General features: G+C 39.5%; 2 protein-coding genes across 5 annotated transcripts in view; both read right to left on the reverse strand.

Annotated features, from left to right (window-relative positions):
* The window catches only part of LOC5513525 (neurobeachin-like), a 76,219-nt gene that overhangs the window by 16,092 nt on the left and 36,962 nt on the right, over positions 1 to 23,165 (reverse strand). For all 4 annotated transcript variants that reach the window (XM_048733726.1, XM_048733729.1, XM_048733728.1 and 1 more), the window contains 7 exons: positions 22,868 to 23,058; positions 22,088 to 22,352; positions 21,639 to 21,813; positions 20,632 to 20,921; positions 8,155 to 8,272; positions 7,263 to 7,365; positions 6,247 to 6,362 (listed from right to left, as the gene is read on the reverse strand). In XM_048733726.1, the coding sequence (XP_048589683.1) occupies positions 6,247 to 6,362; positions 7,263 to 7,365; positions 8,155 to 8,272; positions 20,632 to 20,921; positions 21,639 to 21,813; positions 22,088 to 22,352; positions 22,868 to 23,058 (1,258 nt within the window). The remainder of the gene's footprint in view (positions 1 to 6,246; positions 6,363 to 7,262; positions 7,366 to 8,154; positions 8,273 to 20,631; positions 20,922 to 21,638; positions 21,814 to 22,087; positions 22,353 to 22,867; positions 23,059 to 23,165) is intronic.
* On the reverse strand, positions 12,255 to 19,176 carry LOC5513512 (protein mab-21-like 2). The gene has a single exon (XM_032383060.2). The coding sequence runs from the start codon at positions 14,433 to 14,435 to the stop codon at positions 13,356 to 13,358; it is 1,080 nt and encodes a 359-aa protein (XP_032238951.2). The 5' UTR covers positions 14,436 to 19,176; the 3' UTR covers positions 12,255 to 13,355.

Raw genomic sequence — 23,165 nt, forward strand, 5'->3', positions numbered from 1 at the left:
CTCGCTATTGTACTAACCCCACCCCCACTCATACTATAGTATGCATGCATCCCCTCTCGTAAGCCTATGGTTCACCTCTCACTCGCTATTGTACTAACCCCACCCCCACTCATACTATAGTATGCATGCATCCCCTCTCGTAAGCCTATGGTTCACCTCTCACTCGCTATTGTACTAACCCCACCCCCACTCATACTATAGTATGCATGCATCCCCTCTCGTAAGCCTATGGTTCACCTCTCACTCGCTATTGTACTAACCCCACCCCCACTCATACTATAGTATGCATGCATCCACTCTCGTAAGCCTATGGTTCACCTCTCACTCGCTATTTTACTTACCCCACCACTTGGCCCGTACCCAGGATTTTTCTTGGAGGGGGGGGTGCGAAATCCGAAAAAGTGGACGTAATTTTTCCGGGGGGGAGGGGGAGGGAGGGAGCGAGTTGTCTCATAAAAATCTAACCAACTCCGAAAGAACAAAAAAATAGGTTTTTTTTACGGAAGCCCAGCGGGGCCACTGCCCTATTCGGTTTCGCATTTCAATGTTTTGCAATCAACATCACGAGTTTGTATTTTGCTTTTGCGAGTTTGTATTTTGCTTTTGCGAGTTTGTATTTTGCTTTCGAGTTTGTACTTTGCTTTTTGAGTTTGTATTTCGCTCTTGCGAGTTTGTATTTCTATTTTGCTAGTTTGTATTTTGCTTCTGAGTTTGTATCTCTATTTTGCTAGTTTGTATTTTGCTTCTGAGTTTGTATTTTGCTTTTGCGAGTTTGTATTTTGCTTTTGCTAGTTTGCATTTTGCTTTTGCGAGTTTGTACTTTGCATTTGCGAGTTTGTATTTTGCATTTGCTAGTTTGTATTTTGCTTCTGAGTTTGTACTTTGCATTTGCGAGTTTGTATTTTGCTTTTGCTAGTTTGTATTTTGCTTTTGCGAGTTTGTATTTTGCTTTTGCGTGTTTGTAAATCAGTGAGAATTTCCAGCAATTCTACTTTTGGCAATTATTTCATTTTTTGTTGACGAAAAAAAGGATATTTCTAAATTTCAACTTCTCATTTTGACTTTGAATTAGAAAAATTGCTATGCTTTTTCGATATTGTCAATTTTCATTTAAAAAAGGATATTTCCTACCTTTATTTAATTGAAAATTAGAAACTTAAAAGAACTTCAATTTCACATTTGGATTTAGCCATTTTGAATATACCTACCATTATTTAATATTTCTGTTTATTTTCATCAACAGAAAATAAGTCAGGGCGAATTTCCGGCAATTCTACTTTTGGCATTTAATTCATTTTTTGTTGACGAAAAAAGATTATTTCTAAATTTAAACTTGTCATTTTGACTTCGAAATAGAAAAATCCCTATGCTTTTTTCAATACTGTCAATTTTCATTTTAAAATTTATATTCCCTGCCTCATCCATTTCACATTTGGATGCAGCCATTTTGAATATTCCTATACCATTTTATTATACGATATTTCTGTTTATTTTCATCAACAGTAAATTAGTCATTAAGTCAATTTCTGGCAATTCAACGAACAAGGTCTATTTATTTCAAGCTTCTATTCATTTCCTCCAATCACAGGCGGGCTACTTAGTATAACCATCACCCTTTGCGGTGTACTGATTCCCGACTTTTTTCTTGAAAAAAAAAATCAAAATGGCAGAATACTTGAACGAGAATCAAGAAGAGATAGAAAACCTGGTTAAACAAAATAAGTCCTACCAAGAAATAAGCAATTACTGACAGAAACGGGGCAGACGGGGCAGACGTTTGCTGTTCAGAAAGTTCTTGCGCACAACATAGATCTCGCATGCGTGTTCGATAAATGGCGCTTTACACGGGATTATTATTCATTTTTATTACTGACAGAAAATATGCAAAATGTCGATTTTCTAGAGAAGGATTTTTCTGGAAAAAAGTCGCTAAAATACAGAAGATTTGGTGCTCCACGCGGGAGAAGAGGTCAAAATCTTGAGACTCTCGCCTAATGCGGGAGAGTTGACAGGTAATATGTACTTTGCATTTGCGAGACGAGAGCAGAAGAGAAGGGGCGGCGGTCATTGGTCGGTGCAAGGAATATGCGAATGAGCTCGGTTTGGACCTGCCTCATTCCAAACCGACGATGGTAAACAGCCAAGCCAACAAAGAGGTGCCAGCTAAGAAGATCGAAGCGGAATTAAAGAATGCAGGAATAAAAAACGATTGTGTAGGGTGAGATTAGCAAGTTGGCAGGGAAAACTTGTAACGCAAAGTAGGGATGATGAAGAAACAGGGTGAAATGCTTCTCCTGTATGTCAGTATGGAAGACTGCACCTACCAGCACCATAGCGGGCCTACACGAGCTATATAAACAGATGCAACCAACAAAGGTTTATCATAAGAGCAAGACTGGGCTTTACACTGGTGACACTGTATCGAATGTACGGCAAAGACGGAAGATAATCAAGCTCATGTTCTTGCTGAATGCAGGTATGGCGTGACACGGAAGCCATTTCGCAGTCGAGACGGTCGTTAGACCGCTAACCAATGAGAGAGCGCCAGAAAGCAACGGGCCCCTGAAGGGTCTTTTGCGAGCACCCCGTTTTTTTATGCGAGACCGAGCATTTTTAGGCGGAAAAAATTGCGCGAGCATGCATTAGCCGAGCACATCGGAATTTCGAGGAACCATTCGGGGGCTCTAAAATCTGCTGTTCAAGCATCAAGCTGGTTTTAGGGATAACAACAACATACCGTTTTTACAGTAAGAGCTCCGGCGCTCATTAGATTTTTTCGACTCTCAGACGGGGCGCTTATTCGGGTGCTCATTAATAGTTTTGGTTCAAGGGGTTGCTTATTCGGGGAGCGCTTATTCGAGTGAAAACGGTTGCTGATTTTAGCGCACATTAACTACCGCAAGGCTTTTGATCTGGTTGACCACCAAGTCCTACTGCAAATAATTGGCAGTCAATCAGCTATATGAAAAATCACTCCAGAAAATCCTTCTCTAGAAAATAGACATTTTGCATATTTTCTATCAGTAATTAAAAAAAAAAAAAATCCCGTGTGAAGCGGCATTTATCGAACACGCATGCGAGATCTATATTGTGCGCAACAAGAACTTTCGGAACGGCAAACGTCTGCTGATTGGCTCAATGATAGCAGGGAATTCATTTAGCTGCTTTAGCTTGCGAGCCCGCTGTTGAGGGTATACCTACCCCTCCCCCCACCCGAAAAAATATACAAAGTACAAACTCGCAAAAGCAAAATACAAACTCGCAAATGCAAAATACAAACTCGCAAATGCAAAATACAAACTCGCAAATGCAAAGTACAAACTCGCAAAAGCAAAATACAAACTCGCAAAAGCCAAATACAAACTCGCAAATGCAAAGTACAAACTCGCAAAAGCAAAATACAAACTCACAAATGCAAAATACAAACTCGCAAAAGCAAAATACAAACTCGCAAAAGCAAAATACAAACTCGCAAAAGCAAAATACAAACTCGCAAAAGCCAAATACAAACTCGCAAATGCAAAGTACAAACTCGCAAAAGCAAAATACAAACTCGCAAATGCAAAATACAAACTCGCAAAAGCAAAATACAAACTCGCAAAAGCAAAATACAAACTCGCAAAAGCAAAATACAAACTCGCAAAAGCAAAATACAAACTCGCAAAAGCAAAATACAAACTAGCAAAAGCAAAATACAAACTAGCAAAAGCAAAATACAAACTCGCAAAAGCAAAATACAAACTAGCAAAAGCAAAATACAAACTCGCAAAAGCCAAATACAAACTCGCAAATGCAAAGTACAAACTCGCAAAAGCAAAATACAAACTCGCAAATGCAAAATACAAACTCGCAAAAGCAAAATACAAACTCGCAAAAGCAAAATACAAACTCGCAAAAGCAAAATACAAACTCGCAAAAGCAAAATACAAACTAGCAAAAGCAAAATACAAACTAGCAAAAGCAAAATACAAACTAGCAAAAGCAAAATACAAACTCGCAAAAGCAAAATACAAACTAGCAAAAGCAAAATACAAACTCGCAAAAGCCAAATACAAACTCGCAAATGCAAAGTACAAACTCGCAAAAGCAAAATACAAACTCGCAAATGCAAAATACAAACTCGCAAAAGCAAAATACAAACTCGCAAAAGCAAAATACAAACTCACAAAAGCAAAATACAAACTAGCAAAAGCAAAATACAAACTAGCAAAAGCAAAATACAAACTAGCAAAAGCAAAATACAAACTCGCAAAAGCAAAATACAAACTCGCAAAAGCAAACTACAAACTCGCAAAAGCAAAATACAAACTCGCAAAAGCAAAATACAAACACGCAAAAGCAAAGTACGAACTCGCAAATGCAAAGTATAAACTAGCAAAAGCAAAATACAAACTCGCAAATGCAAAATACAAACTCGCAAATGCAAAGTACAAACTAGCAAAAGCAAAGTATAAACTAGCAAAAGCAAAATACAAACTCGCAAAAGCAAAATACAAACTAGCAAAAGCAAACTACAAACTCGCAAAAGCAAAATACAAACTAGCAAAAGCAAAATACAAACTCGCAAATGCAAAATACAAACTCGCAATTGCAAAGTATAAACTAGCAATTGCAAAGTATAAACTAGCAAAAGCAAAGTACAAACTCGCAAAAGCAAAATACAAACTCGCAAAAGCAAAATACAAACTCGCAAAAGCAAAATACAAACTCGCAAATGCAAAATACAAACTCGCAAATGCAAAATACAAACTCGCAATTGCAAAGTACAAACTTGCAAAAGCAAAATACATGATAGCAAAAGCAAAATACAAACTTGCAAATGCAAAAAACAAACTCGCAAATGCAAAATACAAACTAGCAAAAGCAAAATACAAACTCGCAAAAGCAAAATACAAACTAGCAAAAGCAAAATACAAACTAGCAAAAGCAAAATACAAACTAGCAAAAGCAAAATACAAACTCGCAAAAGCAAAATAAAAACTCGCAAAAGCAAAGTACAAACTCGCAAAAGCAAAGTACAAACTAGCAAAAGCAAAATACAAACTAGCAAAAGCAAAATACAAACTCGCAAAAGCAAAATACAAACTAGCAAAAGCAAAGTACAAACTCGCAAAAGCAAAGTACAAACTCGCAAAAGCAAAATACAAACTAGCAAAAGCAAAATACAAACTCGCAAAAGCAAAATACAAACTCGCAAAAGCCAAATACAAACTCGCAAAAGCCAAATACAAACTCGCAAAAGCCAAATACAAACTCGCAAAAGCAAAATACAAACTAGCAAAAGCAAAGTACAAACTCGCAAAAGCAAAGTACAAACTCGCAAAAGCAAAATACAAACTAGCAAAAGCAAAATACAAACTCGCAAAAGCAAAATACAAACCCGCAAAAGCAAAATACAAACCCGCAAAAGCAAAATACAAACTCGCAAAAGCAAAGTACAAACTCGCAAAAGCAAAGTACAAACTCGCAAAAGCAAAATACAAACACGCAAATGCAAAATACAAACACGCAAATGCAAAATACAAACTCGCAAAAGCAAAGTATAAACTAGCAAAAGCAAAATACAAACTAGCAAAAGCAAAATACAAACTAGCAAAAGCAAAATACAAACTCGCAAATGCAAAGTATAAACTAGCAAAAGCAAAATAAAAACTCGCAAAAGCAAATTAAAAACTCTCAAAAGCAAAATACAAACAACAAAAGCAATACCCAAACTCGCAAAAGCAAACTACAAACTCGCAAAAGCAAACTACAAACTCGCAAAAGCAAACTACAAACTCGCAAAAGCAAAGTACAAACTCGCAAAAGCCAAATACAAACTCGCAAATGCAAAGTACAAACTCGCAATTGCAAAGTACAAACTCGCAAAAGCAAAATACAAACTCGTGATGTTGATTGCAAAACATGGAAATGCGAAACCGAATAGGGCAGTGGCCCCGCTGGGCTTCCGTAGTTTTATGACGCCTTTGCAGTATCTCCACGGGATGTTTATTGCCGGATTTGGCTCCATACCAGAGTGATCTAGCTTATGAATTATGCATCCCTTCTCGTAAGCTATGGTTCACCTCCCCCTCTCACCTGCTATTTTATCCCCCTTCCCCACCCCCCTGGGTACGGGCCTGACCACCACTCATACTATAGTATGCACCTCTTCTCGTAAGCTATGGTTCACCTCCTCCTCTCACCTGCTATTTTATCCCCCTTCCCCACACCCTGCATTCTAAAGGTACCCCTCGCCCCTCTTACCGGCTATCGTATTCAGAAACATGAGGTACTCAAAGGTGGAGACCTCTCGCTTCTGCCATCGTGACGTCATCGTTGACTTTTCAAACAGCTGCTTGGGTGAGTACAGAGAGGAAGTTCTGTAAATGGGTACACGAACTTGTGAAATCTTTATATGGTGACATTTTGCTTTTTATATGGGGGTGAAATTGAGATTAACCTCCTAGCGTGCAAAACTGAATTAGAACCTAAAAAATCATAAAACACAACATTACACAACAAAAATCAGGTAAATGTCCGAATCCAATGCCAAATCCTCCCACAAAAGGCTGATTTAGACGGCACTATTTAGTCGTGCTGTATATCATAACGTTTGGCTTCACGCGGACGATAACCGTTTATGAAAATAAATGTAAATTTGTTTTCTATTTTGCCGTAATGTTTAAATGTTTAATGGTCATTGTCGTTTGCTCTATTCCTGTAATTTAGTCCTGTAATTTAGTGACTGCAAATGGAATCAGTAATAAACTAATCATAACAACAATAACTATAATGAACTGCAAAATGTGTAATTCCACGGCTCATTAGGTCGTTCTCCCACTATGATAAATAGTCTAATTCGTCCATAGTCTGTGTCTGGAAGCACGGGTGGCTTAGCGTGTTAGCGCGCTGGCCTCTCACCACTGTGTACCGGGTTCGAGTCCTGGCTCTGACTTGAGGGCTTTTCTCGGGCTTGGTATCTCAAGTGAGACGGTTTTCTTTCTCTTGTGCTTTCCAGTCCGTCCCATTCACGGGGCGCACCCCACCCCACCCTTAAACATTATCCTTATTATTGTATTAATTATTTGTAAAAACAAAATATGATAAATTAACTAATCGCATGGTTTATCAACCTTTTTATGTATTGAGTAGAAATATGTCGGACTAATGGATTTTTTTATTTTTTTTTTTATTTTTTATTTATTTTTTTTTTTTTTTTGGTTAGTAGAACTGCCATTTTCCATATCTGTCATTAGGTGTTTTGAATATGTGTATCTAACCTCGTTTGTGGTATGCCATAGTACGCTCCCACCCCTACTGGGGGAAGAGCACGCACCACCTTCTTCACCGAGTCGTGATCAGGAAACTTGAACATCGCGGAAGCTAAGACAAAAAGACACTTTAGAGGGGAGGGGAGAGAGGAGACTTGAACATCGCGGACGCAAAGACAAGAAAGGCACTTGTTAATCGCGGATGCTACAATAATATACAATAATAAGGGAATTTAAGCAACGACGACGGCAACGCGGACGGTGACGGCGGAAAACGGTTGAAAATTCAAAGAGCCAGACGTGAAATGCACGCTGAAATGGATTTCTGTCTGATACATTTCAGCCGTCGCGAAAACTTTCACATTTTTTTCCAAAACTTTCACGGTCTAGTAGTCCAGTCAATCTAAAGTTTAACTAAAGTTTAACCTAAAAGTAATTGCAACACAAATGATTTCAGTCTTAAATGATAGAGTAGCATGTCCTTAATAACTTCCCACAAGTTCTCTTGGGGGAACATCTTGAAACTCAACAATAAACAAATTCTTTTGTCGGAAATCTTGTATTCTATCGTTATTCATGGCGCACTAACCCTCCGAAAACGCACTCTCGAAGAGATCGCTCTGCCAGTGCGCTCATGAATAACAAAAGAATCCAATATTAGGGGCGTAGCCAGGGGGGTGGCCCAGGGGGGCCGGGCCCCCCTTCCAGCAGCCAAAAATACAATAAATGTATGAGACATTATCTAAAATACAGGAGAAAATGTCTTGAAAGGATCTTTTGGGCCCCCTCCTGTTAAAAATCCTGGCTACGCCGCCGAAGATGGCCTAAAACAAAAGATGGCCAAAAACAAAAGAATATGCAAGTACTCAGGGTTAGATCAAAAAATCATTTTTCCTCTTACTTCCATTGGCGAAGAACACCTCCACCGCGCAGTTCTGGAGCAGATAGCGTCTAGAGAAAACCGCCTTGATTTGGTCGATGGGCCACTTGCCATGCAGGCCATCCATATACAACAAGACCTGGAACACGAGAAACACAGACTTGAGATGCAAACTTGACAGCTTGACAACACCAACTAGGTAGGATTGCCACAGGGGGCAGGGTCGTGCCAGCTTCGTTTGAACAGGGCTTAGGACAGTTTACATGCATGGAGTGGACATGGACTGATAATTAACGCTTCAGAAAAACACAAAGGGTGATTTCGTCAAGGCTATCCTTAGCTTCACTAAAAAGAACCCTGGATTATCCCAGGATGCGTCGAGACCTTATCTTCGGTCTTGTTATCAAGTGCGTGACACGGTAAACACGTGATGCGCCATTTTGTCACGCAAGCTCCCAAATCTAGTATGGTGTTTTCCGGGATTTTGGAATATTGGGATGTCTGTGACGCGCTTACAAAAAAGGGGGCTGGGTCAGGTCACTTCGAGCGCGATGTCGTATGAGACTTGCCCGCAACACCTCTACAACTCGAGTCGTAGAGCGTGAATCAGCCTAAAACTCCGCCACGATGCTCGTAGTGTGTACGACACACTACTACGTAGTGTGTCGTACACACTACGTGTAGTACGTGTAGTCACTACGTGTAGTGTGTAAGACACGTCGTACACGACTAAATCGTGCTGTCTACACCAGCCTTAAGTCAGCTTATCAGTGGCACGCCCGCCTTTCCCAATTAGCTTTCTAACGCCTGTATGCAGGTAATCGTCGCAAAATGACGTAAAATTTTCTTGATTCGTATCTTTTAAAATGATGGGATTACGGCCGGTATCGGCGAAAGAGAGAACGTGTTGTCTTGTTTAAGTTGTGAACTTCTTGTCTTTTAGTTGCATTGAAAACCAAGAAGTATCGCGTTTAATACTGTAAATTGCTTGCTCCTTTGTGTTAGAAAGATTGCGAAATTTAGTCCGAATTAAGTCCGGATATTTTGGGCAAAAAGCGAAAATTGAGTGTCGCACGTCCTAGGAGTCAAGAACTTCAGAGATGCTGCTGCTTCGTGCGACATATTATTTTTTAATATTATTTTTTTTTTATCATAAGACTGTCAACAGTCACTTGACATCTGAAAGCCCCTCCGTGAAGCATCTACACTCGTTTTTAATAAGAACGTCTAATTTTCGGTTAAGGCTGGGCCATTTTATTTTTTGGAGTACTGTTTTTTTTGGCTGAAAATGTTCTTAAGGATGTTTCTAAACTACAGTGTACGAAAATAAGATAGATGTGAAGTATAAGAAGGAGAATTACCCAAATGATCAATAAAAATGATATTTAAGGTTGTTATTATGAACATCACATGATGAATCTGCTTTTTTAAACGCATCACACGAACAAAACAGTATATTGCTGCTATCTGAGCCTCGGCATGTTTTTAACATGTTCTTAGAAATTGGTGAAATCTCAGGGTGAACGTTCTTATATAAAAAGGTTCTTTAAAAATAGTGTACCTCTCAATCAACCAGGCCTTTTTAAAACTAGCTTGCAGTTAATTAATTGAACGTCAAACATATATTTTTCTGTGCTCTCGCTCGTAAAATATCACTAAACTGCTTGGATAGCGATTTTTTCTCGTTTATTAGAATGTCGTTCAGGATTGCCTTTGATAAGCCAAACCGCGCTATTATGTAATGCTAGTTGTTTATTTAACGTCGCTTGCCGAAAGCCATTGTTATCAAGAAGACAAAATAAAGACACGAGGCAGCCACGAACTTGAAAGCTACCGCAAAAAAGATTACAACAAGATATACCTGCTATTCGATGTATACGATGGCAAAAAATACAACCTAGAGATAGGAAACACAGACTTTCATTTCGAGTCTTTTATTCCCATATTGAAGTCTTAGTTTAGTAGCTATATTATTTTTATTTCCAAGTAAACGAGTTATTTTCGGCCAGATACGTTTGTATTGAACATTTGTCCAGTGCCGGCTTTACAAACGATTTTCGTTTGCCACTCAAACAACAATTCATTGTATTAAACAATTTTAGTCAAGTGGTATCACGGCTCGTCGCTAGAAAACTGATATTACCTTGCTCAATAAAGAAAAGGAATAAATGATTGGTTTGTGTCAAAACAGAAATGAAATTTGGGCAGTGCAAGACTTATCTTAATGTTATTACATTCTACTTTGTTACAACTGTCAAATAATCTCCCAGTAAAAGGCTACTAAGCCGTTGGGTCACTAATTTTTGTGAGACATTCTCACCTGACAGGATAAATGCTTTATGTTCGCTAATTGCGCAAACGTCAGGTCGCCATAGAAACGATATAACGGTCCGTTTTGTGGCCCGCAGTGCGGAGTTCAACATTAATAATCTCTTAGTCGCGTACCCAGCCGACGTGGGATTGTTTGGCCTCCCAGGGGTGGGCGAATTTAATAAGATATTTCATAAGTAATAAGAAAACAGATTTGTCTAAAAAGGACGTACGTTTATGGGAAGCATGCCTTGGTAAATTCAAGGCAGACATACCGCTGAATTATGTTCGGCCGCCGCTGGTGAAAAATATGTTCATAGTTCTGGGAAAAGCTTGGCCTGATTTCGACGTCAATTTCAAAGAAAACAAGGATAAGTCACTCAGCCGTGTGTGTGATTTTTAAAACAGTTACAAAGTGTAAAATGCCGCCTTTTGTTTGACTTTCAGACACTGTTTCAAAAACGCCGGTCAAATAAAAGCTAAGAAAAACACCAAGAGTTGATGATCGGCTTAGCTATGTAAATCGACGAGAGGTAGGACTACTGCCTTGCGTAATTAGCTTTTACAGAGCCTGCGGTTTTGTTGTTTGCTACATAAAGCTGAAGACCTTTTGTAGGTCTGAATTGACTGAGTCGCCCGTTGAGTACAATTGTAAGGATCTGCGAGAGGCCATCAGACACGTTCTACAAGGACATTCAAAAAAGTTTTGACTATTTAATAGGTCTGTCATTGAGAGCTCACAAGGCTAAGTGAACGACAATTTGCCATACAAAACACAAGAGACGTATCAATTTCACAAAATTAAAGAACATAATTCATAAACTCTCTCGCTACGAAAGACGAAATATCTGATATAAAATAAAAATACAAATGTCACTTGTTTTACAGAAAATGTCTGAGAGCTGGTTTGTAAAGAGATCTCTAAAATATATTGGTTAAAATCACGTCATTTTTACGCCCCAATCAGTGCATGGCTGGATTTTGTGAAATATAAAATAAAATGCCATACATTAATGGAGAGAAATATCGGCCAACTGGTCAAGCGACAGATAGAAAAACCTGCTTCTAGTTAACAAAAAAACGTGTTAATCACGCTGTCAGAACTTAATGAAAAAGCGCGTCAAATTTCGTGCTATTTCAGATGACGAAAAACCACCAAAACACGCTAGAATAGGATTTATCGTACCTATGAAAAATAAAGCGAACCGCACAAAATTCCTGCGGAGAAAAAACTAATTTGAAAAACCTTTCTAAACATTCGGATCCCTCAGAACGTGACTGACAAAAGTCATGACTTGACCCAAATACAACAATATTATCAATACCTTGTTTTAAATTGTGTATTCTAGAGAACGTGAGGAAAACATGAAATATCTTACATTATTAGCCGCCTGTTGTACAGAATTTCAGGGAAAACTTGAACAGGACATGTATCAAGAGCAACAAAAAATGAATTAAAAAAGGCTTCTGTTTTGCCTAAGTTTCCCTATTCAAGAAGCCCAATGTTGTGTGGTTTGTCGTTTTGTCTTCGGAGTAAATGATAGTACAAGTGTTTTGACTGCAATCTGGAGGCGCATACGACCTTATCGGATAATCGAACAAATAAGGGAAATACTAATAATATAGGAAGAAATTACACTTTTCTGAAGAGAAGATAAGAACACATTATCTGAAGAGTCAAGGAAAACATTTTTTAAACTGATATGCCACCGACATAGTAGGTATTAAACTTCTGGAATGACGCGGTGTTTGCTAAACAGAGAATTTGCGATGTTTTGCTTCTTTTCGGGTCTTGTACTTGAAAACTTATATATAAAGAATTGTTCATTTATTGCAAGCGTAGGAATATAATCACATTCAAAATCATACATGGTGTTGACAAGAAAAGTGATTGTTCGACTTATAACAACTGAGTCAAACGTGTGCCATAGGACTATGAGGGTAGTTCAATGATGCTGAGGTGATGTTTAACTATTTAAAAGATAAAAACGGGAGAAATACGGGTTTCTAGATTTTTTTGGATCTACCCAAAATAAAGTATGAAGTACAACTAATTTTGTTTTCCAATAAAATACACCGTACTGTACATAAAAAGCCAGTTAAAGTTAAAGATATTGTGGCGAATCAACGTAAAATAGAGTGCTTCTGAGGAAGAAATCAAAACTTAGCGTCGAAGGATCTAGAACAAGTTCTTTTGTTAGAGAAAAAAACTAATGCAATTTTCTAAAAGGCATCACTAACCCAAGTAATTGTAATAGCTATAATAGCTCTTAGTTGTCTAAATCAGCTTGAATCGGATAAGGGCTTCATTATTAACTCGTATATGAGACCACCGCCCCGACCACATCTGCTCGCCAGGACAGCAAAAGGTGAAAACGCATTTTAAACTGAAATAAGCCCAAATTCAGAGAAAAAAAGCCATTCTTCATGGCAAATTCAACATTTATATAACAAACCTACATTAAAGGAGAATAACTTAAGTTTTTACAATAATAAATAAAAATAAAATTACACTTTTCCCTCACAGGTGCCTGTTCTGGCTGAAATTGAAAAATGATTTCCTTGAAAAAGCACAACGCTTAGATAATAATCCATAATAAATATAATCCTCTTAATCTTTTGGGGAATTGCTTCTTAGACTTGGTCTAAACTTCATTTAAGGTTAATAATTACAGTAAGAAAATTTTTATAGTTGAGTACATTTGCTAGGCGTGACTCAAACATAACATGAAAAAGAGAGAAATTTCAGACCAACAAGAATTTGCCTTAGAGAGGGATTATGTATTTGCCTTAAAGAGACATAATCTCGTTGTTTGTTCAAGGCTAAACTCTGGGTCCTGGACAGAAAGGATAATTTTTAATTTTTCGTGGTGTTTTATAGCTGGCTTGGGATAATGATGGAACGAGTATTTCTATGTCGCCTCAAAGCTAGATGGATTCGTCGCCAAGTCCCTTGCTAAATTCCAAACTTGTTTTGCCGCCTGGTCCAAGACAGTCCTTGACTTTCCTGCAAATAATTCTACGCCTTTAAGAAAAAAGTGCGGGCATTTTCTACACTGCAAACACGAGACTAACTGCAAGAGAATCCCATTTATGCGATGAAATAAAGCCTCGTCAAACCACTCGAAGTCCCTTGGGTGCTTCTCGCATTCATACAAGACTAGATTCTTAAGGTGTATGTACTCTATACAGTCCCCTGGAACGTTCAAATGCTTGTCGCAAAGAGCCTTTAGCATGCTAACACACAGTCTGCGGCAACCTCCCGCCAAGAGCAGCTCCTCGGAGTCAGTAAAAGACAAGACCCACGCGTCTCCCTCCGTGTTCACTGGTTTGACAGAGGGGTAAGGATCCTTGGCCAGGAGGTTAAACCCGCGCAGTTTGATGTTAGCCACGGCAGCCTGGCTGGGCCAATATGAGTCCGGCGACGGCCACGAGCATGTGTTCTGCGGCCAAATAGCGCCACAGCGGAATGCCGGGATAAGCTCAACGGTGTAAGTGTCATTGATGGAGAGTACGGTGGAATGGGAGTTCGCGCCGACCATCTGTACTTGACTCTGTAGATTCCCGCGACGTATCGCCTCACCGACCAGAGACGTGAACCGTGATCGCATTTTGCGAGCCGATAAGTAGCCTGAAGCCGTGATAAACTCTGTCCACAGAGACATGGACCGTTTGCGTTCGTCACTTAGTTTGAGCATAGCGCAGCCGGACGGACAACCGTCATCTATGAAGTTGAAGACTCCCATCTGATTCAAGTATAAACATACTTCAAACCGCTTTGGAGAGACAACATACAGGCCGAGGTATCTTCCGTCAAGCTGCTTCAAAGATGAGATAAACCTAGGCTCGAGCGCTTCCACATGCTTGAGTACCTCGGGGACGACACGGCAGACGTTAGCGATGGCTTGGTAAGTCTCGCTCTTCCGTCGGTGGACTATGTTACTCACAAAGTGCTTCATGTTCGTGTTGTAGCGGCCAGAGAAGCAGGCCATAGCACGAGACACATCCGTGTGAACGACTGGTGACTTGTCAGCATTGATATGAGCGAGCTCGTTTGTGGTCAGTGTTTTCAGCGGTGGAGTTGTTCCGGTTCGAGGTATTAAGGTTGTATAGTCGGACCAATTGAACTTGTCAGAGCTTATTAATCTCCGTAACAAAGACACAAACCGACCTTCATAAGAGGGGGAGGTAATTTCAGCACGCCATTCAAGAGCCCCTCTAATAAACCTCTCTTAATCAAATGATATCAATCTCAAGTGGAATCAGTACATTTTCGTGCTCTTCAAACGCGAATCCTTCTCGATCACCGAACTCGTGGTTTATCCGCATAATCTTTCTACTTGAATGGCGCTCGTTTTGAAGCTCAAACATTGAGCGCGCCTGAGCCAAAGCCTTGCAGTTTGCTTATGTTATTAAATTCTCTAAACAACGACCGCCCACCGCTAGCGCTTTATTGCACCCGATATTGAGCTTTCTCGCTAGAATGCTCACTTGATTGTATCCACGGGAGAGGGCACATCTAATAAGGTATCGTCAGGTGGTTTAGACTAGCTCGAAACCAGCACGAGGGGTTGGTGCTCGATTCGACTAGCGGGCACGGGTTTACGCGCGTTCGACCCGAGGGGCTAGTTTGAATACTTATCTTAATAACGCAAGTTATTGCGAATAATTTAGCGGTCTTAAAAAGCAATAAATCAAACGCAAACAGTAGCGGTAAACGAACAGCCGGCAAGGCTCAGCAATTGGAACTTGGGTTGGCCCTGCGAGCCCCCAAGGTTTTCGTGCGAATTTTCGTACGCATTTGACGAATCTTGTAATTTGCCACTCTCAGGTGTCGAGCTCCTTATGTCAGATTGAAAAAGGTGAGAAGAGCTATCGGCGGGCGTGAAATCCCAATAAGACGATCAATTCAGCAGGTTACGATTTGTGGGTTAAGTGGTTAGCACGAATAGCTTGGGATTGCTTAAATCGGATAATTGTTGAGGGAAAGATTAACAAGCTGGGATGTTGCCGAAGACCTCAAAGAAAAATCGGCTCCGTGATGACGAGAAAGTTATTAAAAATGTGTTGATTAGCATATGCTGGCACGAGAAATTGCTCGCAAACGACATGCGCAATAATAGCAAACACGATGGTGTTCTTATACAAACACTGAAAAGTCGCCGTGTACTGTACAAGCAAAACACGCCAATGTCAAAGAGAGTTTATGTATGTTTGAGAGGAAATATCAATGACTTGCCCTCAGGGCGAGCATAGAGGGAGATGTTACGGAAATGTCAGAGCAGTTTGAGTTATTCAATGTTCATTACATGCGAGGAATTGACCGGTGATGCTCTCTCCCTCTCAATAACCGGATCTGAAAGCTGTGTATAACATCTCCGGTGGGGACCAAATACACCAATAAATCCACCATTATCATCACCAATAGACCTCAATAAAACACCAATAATAGCAAATGTGACTCATTTATGACAGAGAACCTCTTAGATTAATCGACATCTACTATAAAACTCCTTAAGTTAAGACCTAATTGGCCGCGCGAAATAGATGTCGAGGCCGCAGTGACGTCACTTGTAGCCCGCCAAAGCACTGGGTCTGAAGCAAGCGAACAAAGACTCTGTGATTAAAATCGAACTTTTGTAGTTATTGGAAATAAAACGTTTAATAAAATAATGCTATGGGTCGGTGAGTTTGCAGATTAAACGAGTCAAATCAGCAGACCATGACAATATGAGCAAACACCGGCTTAGCCAACTCGAGAAAACATTTACCTTGGGAAACAAAACGGTTTCTGGCGCGCTTTCGAGGGTTTCGCTTGTGCCGTGTTTGCAGACGGAAAAAATGCTCCAAAATGATCACATTTTTTAATGTTTGTAGTAAAAAGCGAAGCAGATCCTTTTGTATCTTTATTGTTCGTGTTCATTTAAAATAGGACTGTGTTTTTATTGTCTTCATTTTCCAATAGAAAACTGAGAGTTTCCATTTTTTTTTCTGTGGAATTTATACAGTGCTGAGAAAAATACTAACAAAATAAACGAGGTTGATTAAATCGACTTTCTAGTCTAAAATATCAACAAATAATCTTATCTTTAGAATCTTTTACAAAGAAGTAAAATTTTGTTACAAAAACTAATTTATTAAAGTAAAGCAAATAAAACGGCGAACTCCTTATCATGTTTTGATTAAACTAGTTTTGAGAGCGAGAACTTCGCAACTTGCTTAAAAAATTACATACATTTTGAAGTAGTTTTGAGTTTTCGTAGGGTTTTTGGTGAGTGCTTTTTTAGGTAGAGGAAAGAGAGATCTCAGTAAAAACTTAACTCTAAGTGTCGCATACACTTTTTTTTTTCTAAATTTATCTAATGAATGGTTCAACATTATCAAACTTTTAAAAGAAAAAGACTCAAAGAGAGCATATTCCGCCCCATAAATCAACTGAACGACCTTGCTGACGACAACTACAAATTATAAGTTCGGTTTAATAGTTCTTAGAGACGAAAAAGCAATCTAGTTATTTAAAACCTATATAGCAATGAACACACGAAGACGTCACAATAAAAAGAGTTTGGAGTTTGAAGGGAAGGTAAAAGACTCGACATGGGGCTGTTCGGAATACGCCTCAAATTTACTACCGGCTGATTTGAACTCATATAGATTTAACCGTTTTATTAAAAATTTCTATAAAAGCGGTATACATTTGTTGAGATTACTAGAAATAAAGATGCATGGAACCAAAAATAGCCAAAGTTAATGGACGCATAAATAAAGGCTGCTGAGGATAATTGTTTACGGTAGGAACAGACTTGGTAAAGTGGTTCTTTTTAGTCGAGAAGGGATTAACTTTGTCCAAATTGACTCTTATTTTATTCAATGCAAAACAAAAAAAAACATACTTAAAAGCTTTTAAAATGTTATTGTGCTTAAAGCTCTTTAAAGTTATGTGACTCGCTTTGACATGAATTATTCGTACGATTCACTTTTAATCCATTTAGAAACGCGGACAAGCCACTTCACAACCAGAATCTTTTAAGACAGGGACAGCTTTCAAGATACAAGGCTTCCAAAACGAACTGAGGAATCTAAAGAAAACACTTTATTTTTCGACACGGATAAACATGTCAATGAGGACACTAAACTACACAAAATGTCTTGTCAGCTACCCCCTCAGCTGACCTAGCAAAATTTCATTGAGTGTAGAGCAAGATATTAAAACCAGCTTAGACACAGGCATAGGACAATATCAGGTCAAACAATAAACGCAAATTGGACTTTGTGGGAAGCTAAGGATATGTCGGAAAGTCGAGCTGACGTTCCGAATATTGCTCGATTGTTTTTACGCGCTCGAGAAGAATCAAAATGCCAGAGCATTGAAATTAAACTTCAGCTGGGTAAGCAAGGAGCAAGCTGCCTTAACGTGCAGACAAAGAGAGTTTAATTGTGGGATCGACTAATAACATGGGATTTAGAGATAGTCGTAAGAGGGGTAGGGGAAATCATTTCAAAGAGTGACAACTTTTCCCAACTAATCCCATCACTAGATGCAATTCAAAAAAAAAAAATCAATTTCACGAGATTTATATCAGCATAATAGAATTAGCTATCTGTAGTTGAGATGTCCAAAAACAGTTCTTCGTCTTTAGGTTTGTAAACCACATAAATGCCTCGATTTTATATAAAAAAAGGTCACGGTAGCTAAACAGTTTCGATAAATAAAATTCTTTTTTTCTGATCAAAATATGACAAAAGGGAATGTGGCCACAATCTGCAACTTGACATGACGACTTGCTATGACGATTGTTCTGAATTAGAAAACGAGCCAAACGAACAAAAAGAAAGGACCTTAGTGACTATGAAGCACAACAAAGAGCATTGACAGACTACAGAGATGAAAAGTTGTTAATTAGAAAAGCGAATACCTCACCATTACACGCACGTCGACATAGGAAAGAGATTTCGCTTACACAATACATTACTTTTGAGCCTTAAATCTACGAAAAGGAATACGGCATGTGCTTAAACTACCACCGTTAAGTTGAGAGCCTAATCACATTGAAATTAATGAGGGTTAAATAGAGAGTTTTTTTTCGCTCGATGATTCTCTGACTTGGAAGGGCGTGGTAGAAAAGGAAAATCTTTAACGCAGACAATCAAACGAGACAGAAAGTAAAATGATATCAATAAAAAAGCACTATTGGTCAGAAAAGGGTGTTTTCACTAAAAAGGTCATACAATTGAAAAAGTGAATAGTAATTATCAGATGAGCGTGCGCGAATTTAAAAGTTTTCCGGATAAAGATAAGCTTTATGTATGAACGTCCACAAAAAGCATCATTTTAAAAAAACATTACAAGAAACAATACACACAAAAACAGTACCTTTCGCAAATGTTAATAACTTTGCGTATTCTTTGAGTTATGCATATTGTACAAATTCGAAAAGGCTATTTCCAATATCAAAAAAGGAAAACTTAATTGTGAAGAGACAAGTAAAAATATTTCCAACAGAAGGGAAAAGGAGATAAGTGAATTAAAATTATGGATAAAAATAAAGGATGAGGGAAACATTCAATCGAGTGTATCATGGACTAGCACCAGTTATGGTCACGGTTTTCCTTTTTAGCCATCACCCTCTCATCGAATAAGCACTTCTCTAGCAATAAGAGTTTTCCTCTTATCAAGTGTGTTTGTACCATAATGGATAACAAAGGGGCGTGTGGTACATTTCTTACCGTCTTATAAAAGATGGAACGTTAACCTTTACCTCCACGTTGATTCTCTAGACGCGAGATAACAAACGGCACAGAGCCACAGGGACATAGCCTTCTGAGAATATAACGCTCTAGCCTCTTTGCTGCTTCCATACACGAAAGGGCAAGGCCTCAAGTCACGCTAAGTCTTCCTGTGGGAGACACAAGGCCGCGGGATGAACGCGTCTCTAAAAGGATCTAAGGTTAGACCCTGACGACTGCAAGTCGCGATGTGTCTCACTGTGGAATGGCGTACTGTCTCGAAAACACCGAGTCTTAAGTACAAAGGAGTTATTTGACCCCTCTATCAGCGTGACCCTCCTTTGTTCTAGATCAGCATTAAAGAAATTTCTCCGCCATGACTGTAAATAACCCTTACTGAAAGGGCTTGTAAACGATAGGGAACCCCCTTTGATTATGCAGTAGAGAACTATCTACGTCCTGAGCCTTACTGGAAGGCTTGCAAACGATAGGGAAGCTCCTTTGAGGACTATCTCCGTCCTTGGCCTTACTGAAAGGCTAGCAAACGATAGGAAACCCCCTTTGTTTATGCAGTAGAGACCTATCTTCGTCCTGAGCCTTACTCAGAGTCTTGCAAACGGTAGGGAACCTCCTCTGCTCACTCTGCTCACAATCCGCATAAGAGCGCTTTTTCAATGAATCTCACAAGTCGGTTTACGAACGGGATATGTCCTACGCAAGGTTCGTGTAGTTTTTCTTCTGTTAAGATTACCAACAAACAGGGATGAAAATGTTCTGGTGTGAGCTTATATACCATTGATAAACATTTCAGGAACAATTCAAAACAATGAGACCTCAAAAAGTTTATGTTCAATAGGGTATCATATTTCATGATATTCATTTGTGAGGATCGGATTACACATCACTACAGAATACTAAGGTTTAGCACAAGACAACGCAAAGGAAGCTGTTTGAGTTCATTAGTCCCTCTATGTGTAGCTAAAGCTCTGACATATTATAAGACAACTCAAAGAAAACTATTTGCGTCCATACAGCACCACAAAATACCAACACAACCAATACAACACTACGGAAGCTTATAAAAACTGTTTTTTTAGTTTAATCAGGAAGAGCGAATGATCAAAAGGGAGCTGCCCGTTTGTCTCTTCATGTAGCTGAGGGTGCGGTCCGACAGATAGCCATGAAGTCGAAATAGAATGAACAGATATGTACACTCCTATCTTTACAGGTACAATTTTCTCGTTATTTTTCTCTCACTAAGATCTCGCCTGGGCCGATTTCATATTGATTTAAATTCTTAGTGTGGCGGCTGAATAAGTAAAGGAGTCTATTTCAAAATTAACTTAATCTTGAAATAGGCTCCTTTACTTATCATGAGGCAAATTCAATATAAAAATGCCAATAAATGCAAGTCTGTGAAAACCGTAACAAGGATTGTGTAAAAGTCTTTAATAGACGCACCTTGGAGTCCAGCTTATGGTACTCTTCGTCATCTTCATCCGCGGAGAAAAACAACGCGGTCGAGGACACGGTCAAAGAGCCTGGCGCGACCACGCACGGAGCGATCAGGTGACAAGACGTGCTAAAGACCACGTGACCAGTATCGTCTCGCTCCAGGCTATTCTCATCGGCTGTGATGTCGCTTCCGCTCTCGTCCTCATCAAGGGAGTAGGTATCCTCGACAACGGAGGATGTGATCTTGGCAAAGTTTAGCGCATGCGTGCTGTCAGCTGTAGACGGCTGGTTTAATGCTGAAAATGTAGTAGATAACTTTACAATCGATGCCATTAACTAATATTCACAAAAGTCGTCTTTCAAAATACTGAAATCTTTTAATTGCTCGCATAAATTAATTGTAGATTGAAGCCACTGAACGCGTTTTTGTTGCTGAGTTCTTCTATCTTATACAAGATAAAGATAAGGGTGCCGCGCAAAGCCGTCCGTTGTGCTTTCTATTCTGTATCAATCAATAGTTTTATTTTTTCTGCTTGGCGAAAAGCTGGAAACATTTGAGAAATTTAAAATTTGTCTAGACCATTCAAGAATTCTAATTGCATTTACGAGATGCATTTACGAGAAGAGGGGGATAAAATGTTATTGTGTAGCATAAGAAGTGAGCTAGTAATGATTTCTGAATTAAATTTTGAAAAGGCAGATACTTGATAAAGCAAAAGCTCCACTAAATTCACTTCCAGCGCGAAGTACAAACATGATGTAGACGCCGGATGTTTGTCGTGAAAATACATACAAACATAATGTGAAGGCAAATATCGATTTGGTGAGAGCGAATCGCATCGTGATCCTCGAGTATGTCAAGCACCGCGGGCTCGATATCAAAGGGAAGAGCGCTTGCTTGCTACTTTTGTGAAATCACCAATTGACACGTACCATGTCAAGCACCGTGGGTACGATATAAGAGCGAAAAGCCCTTTCTTGCTACTTTTGTGAAATCACCAATTGACACGTACCATCAAGAGCCTCCAGGAGGGTGGCCTCGGGATGACTTGAGCCGTGCGAATTCCTCACTAAGCGCATGCGCCGTCGCGACTCGTCCTCGCAGGCTTCCAATCTGTAAAACTGGACTTCCGGTAAGGGTTCTTCCGGTGCCCAGGCCCCGTGCTCGCTCGTCAAGATATCAAGGATCTAAACAATACGAAGAACATGGTTCTAGATGGTTGTCACGCAATTTTTCTCCCAATGCCTCTTATAGCACTTGCTTGGTCTCACTGTCACGCTATTAAGCAATACTCATATCACCATACCTTTTGTGATAGTTGTATCGTCCTTATACTGTCACACTATGGCAATATGATGTCACGCAATACAAATGTCACCATACTTTCTGTAACAGTCGTGTAGTTACTAAACTGCCACGCTATGACAACACTTGTCACACAATAGTCGTGTCACGCAATACCTTTTGTAACAGCCGCTTAGCAACAGTACTGTCACGCCTTCTCGTCGCCAGCAGCATCCTGTTATCCACCTCGTCCTCGTCGGCGTACTGCGCACGCGTCATGTCACACAACTCCTCGAACTGCACGTGCTTCTGCTTTAGGATCGACTCAAGCTTGGACATGATGACGTAAGCCTCGCTTGTTGTCATGACGATACGTTCGCGCATGGCATGGGAGAGTAGTCTACCTTCGTTCACGATCTCCATGAACGCAGCGCCACCGTGCCTAGACAAATAACAAATATATGTGATCAAAGTCATAAAAAATGCCTAGACAAATAACAAATATATGTGATCAAAGTCATAAAAAATGCCTATACAAATAACAAATATATGTGATCAAAGTCATAAAAAATGCCTATACAAATAACAAATATATGTGATCAAAGTCATAAATAAAAAACGATGGGAAATGACCCTTTGTTCTTAAAGGTAAAGTGGTATCTCTTTTTCACCCACAGGACCGAGCCAATTTGTCACGTGTGTTACATGTATGACGCCTATTAGCAACTGTCTAGTATTTCGTATCAAATTAAGAGTCTTCCGTTTTATAAGCCACCATCTGTCCCATTTCCTGGCAAAATTGGCACTCATGGGTGCCTTAATTCAATTGACGGATTTTCTGACCACAAGATAAAAACACAACTTGAAAAGGGTAGATATTGTAATTCAGAGGTATTGCAATATTTCAATTTTGCCGGAGATTTTTATACTTGATAACGTTAGTGATAGTAAATCTACCTCTGTAAAGAGTTCTGCCACTCTTGAGAGCACAACAGCATGACCAGCTCCACGCACGAGTCGCTTTTCTGGCACGAGAGACCTTCAAACACTAGCTCCTGCCCATGGGAACCCTGTAGGACCCGTGACAGAAAGGGACTGAAATCCAGTAAAACCTCCTTCAGGAGTGAGCCCGCAGATTTGAAACCAACCTGTGTGACAAGGTCAGCGGTGAAAGGCGAAAACAAGGTAGGTCATTCCTATCAGTTTCAGTTTAATCTTTGTTTATCGTGGGTAACATATTTAACCGAATATACAG

The sequence above is a fragment of the Nematostella vectensis genome, chromosome 10, assembly GCF_932526225.1.
Source record: "Nematostella vectensis chromosome 10, jaNemVect1.1, whole genome shotgun sequence".
Classification (NCBI taxonomy): domain Eukaryota; kingdom Metazoa; phylum Cnidaria; class Anthozoa; order Actiniaria; family Edwardsiidae; genus Nematostella; species Nematostella vectensis.

Coding starts and splice junctions, on each gene's coding strand:
- LOC5513512 (XM_032383060.2), bottom strand. CDS start 14,435: ATGGCCTGCTTCTCTGGCCGCTACAACACGAACATGAAGCACTTTGTG.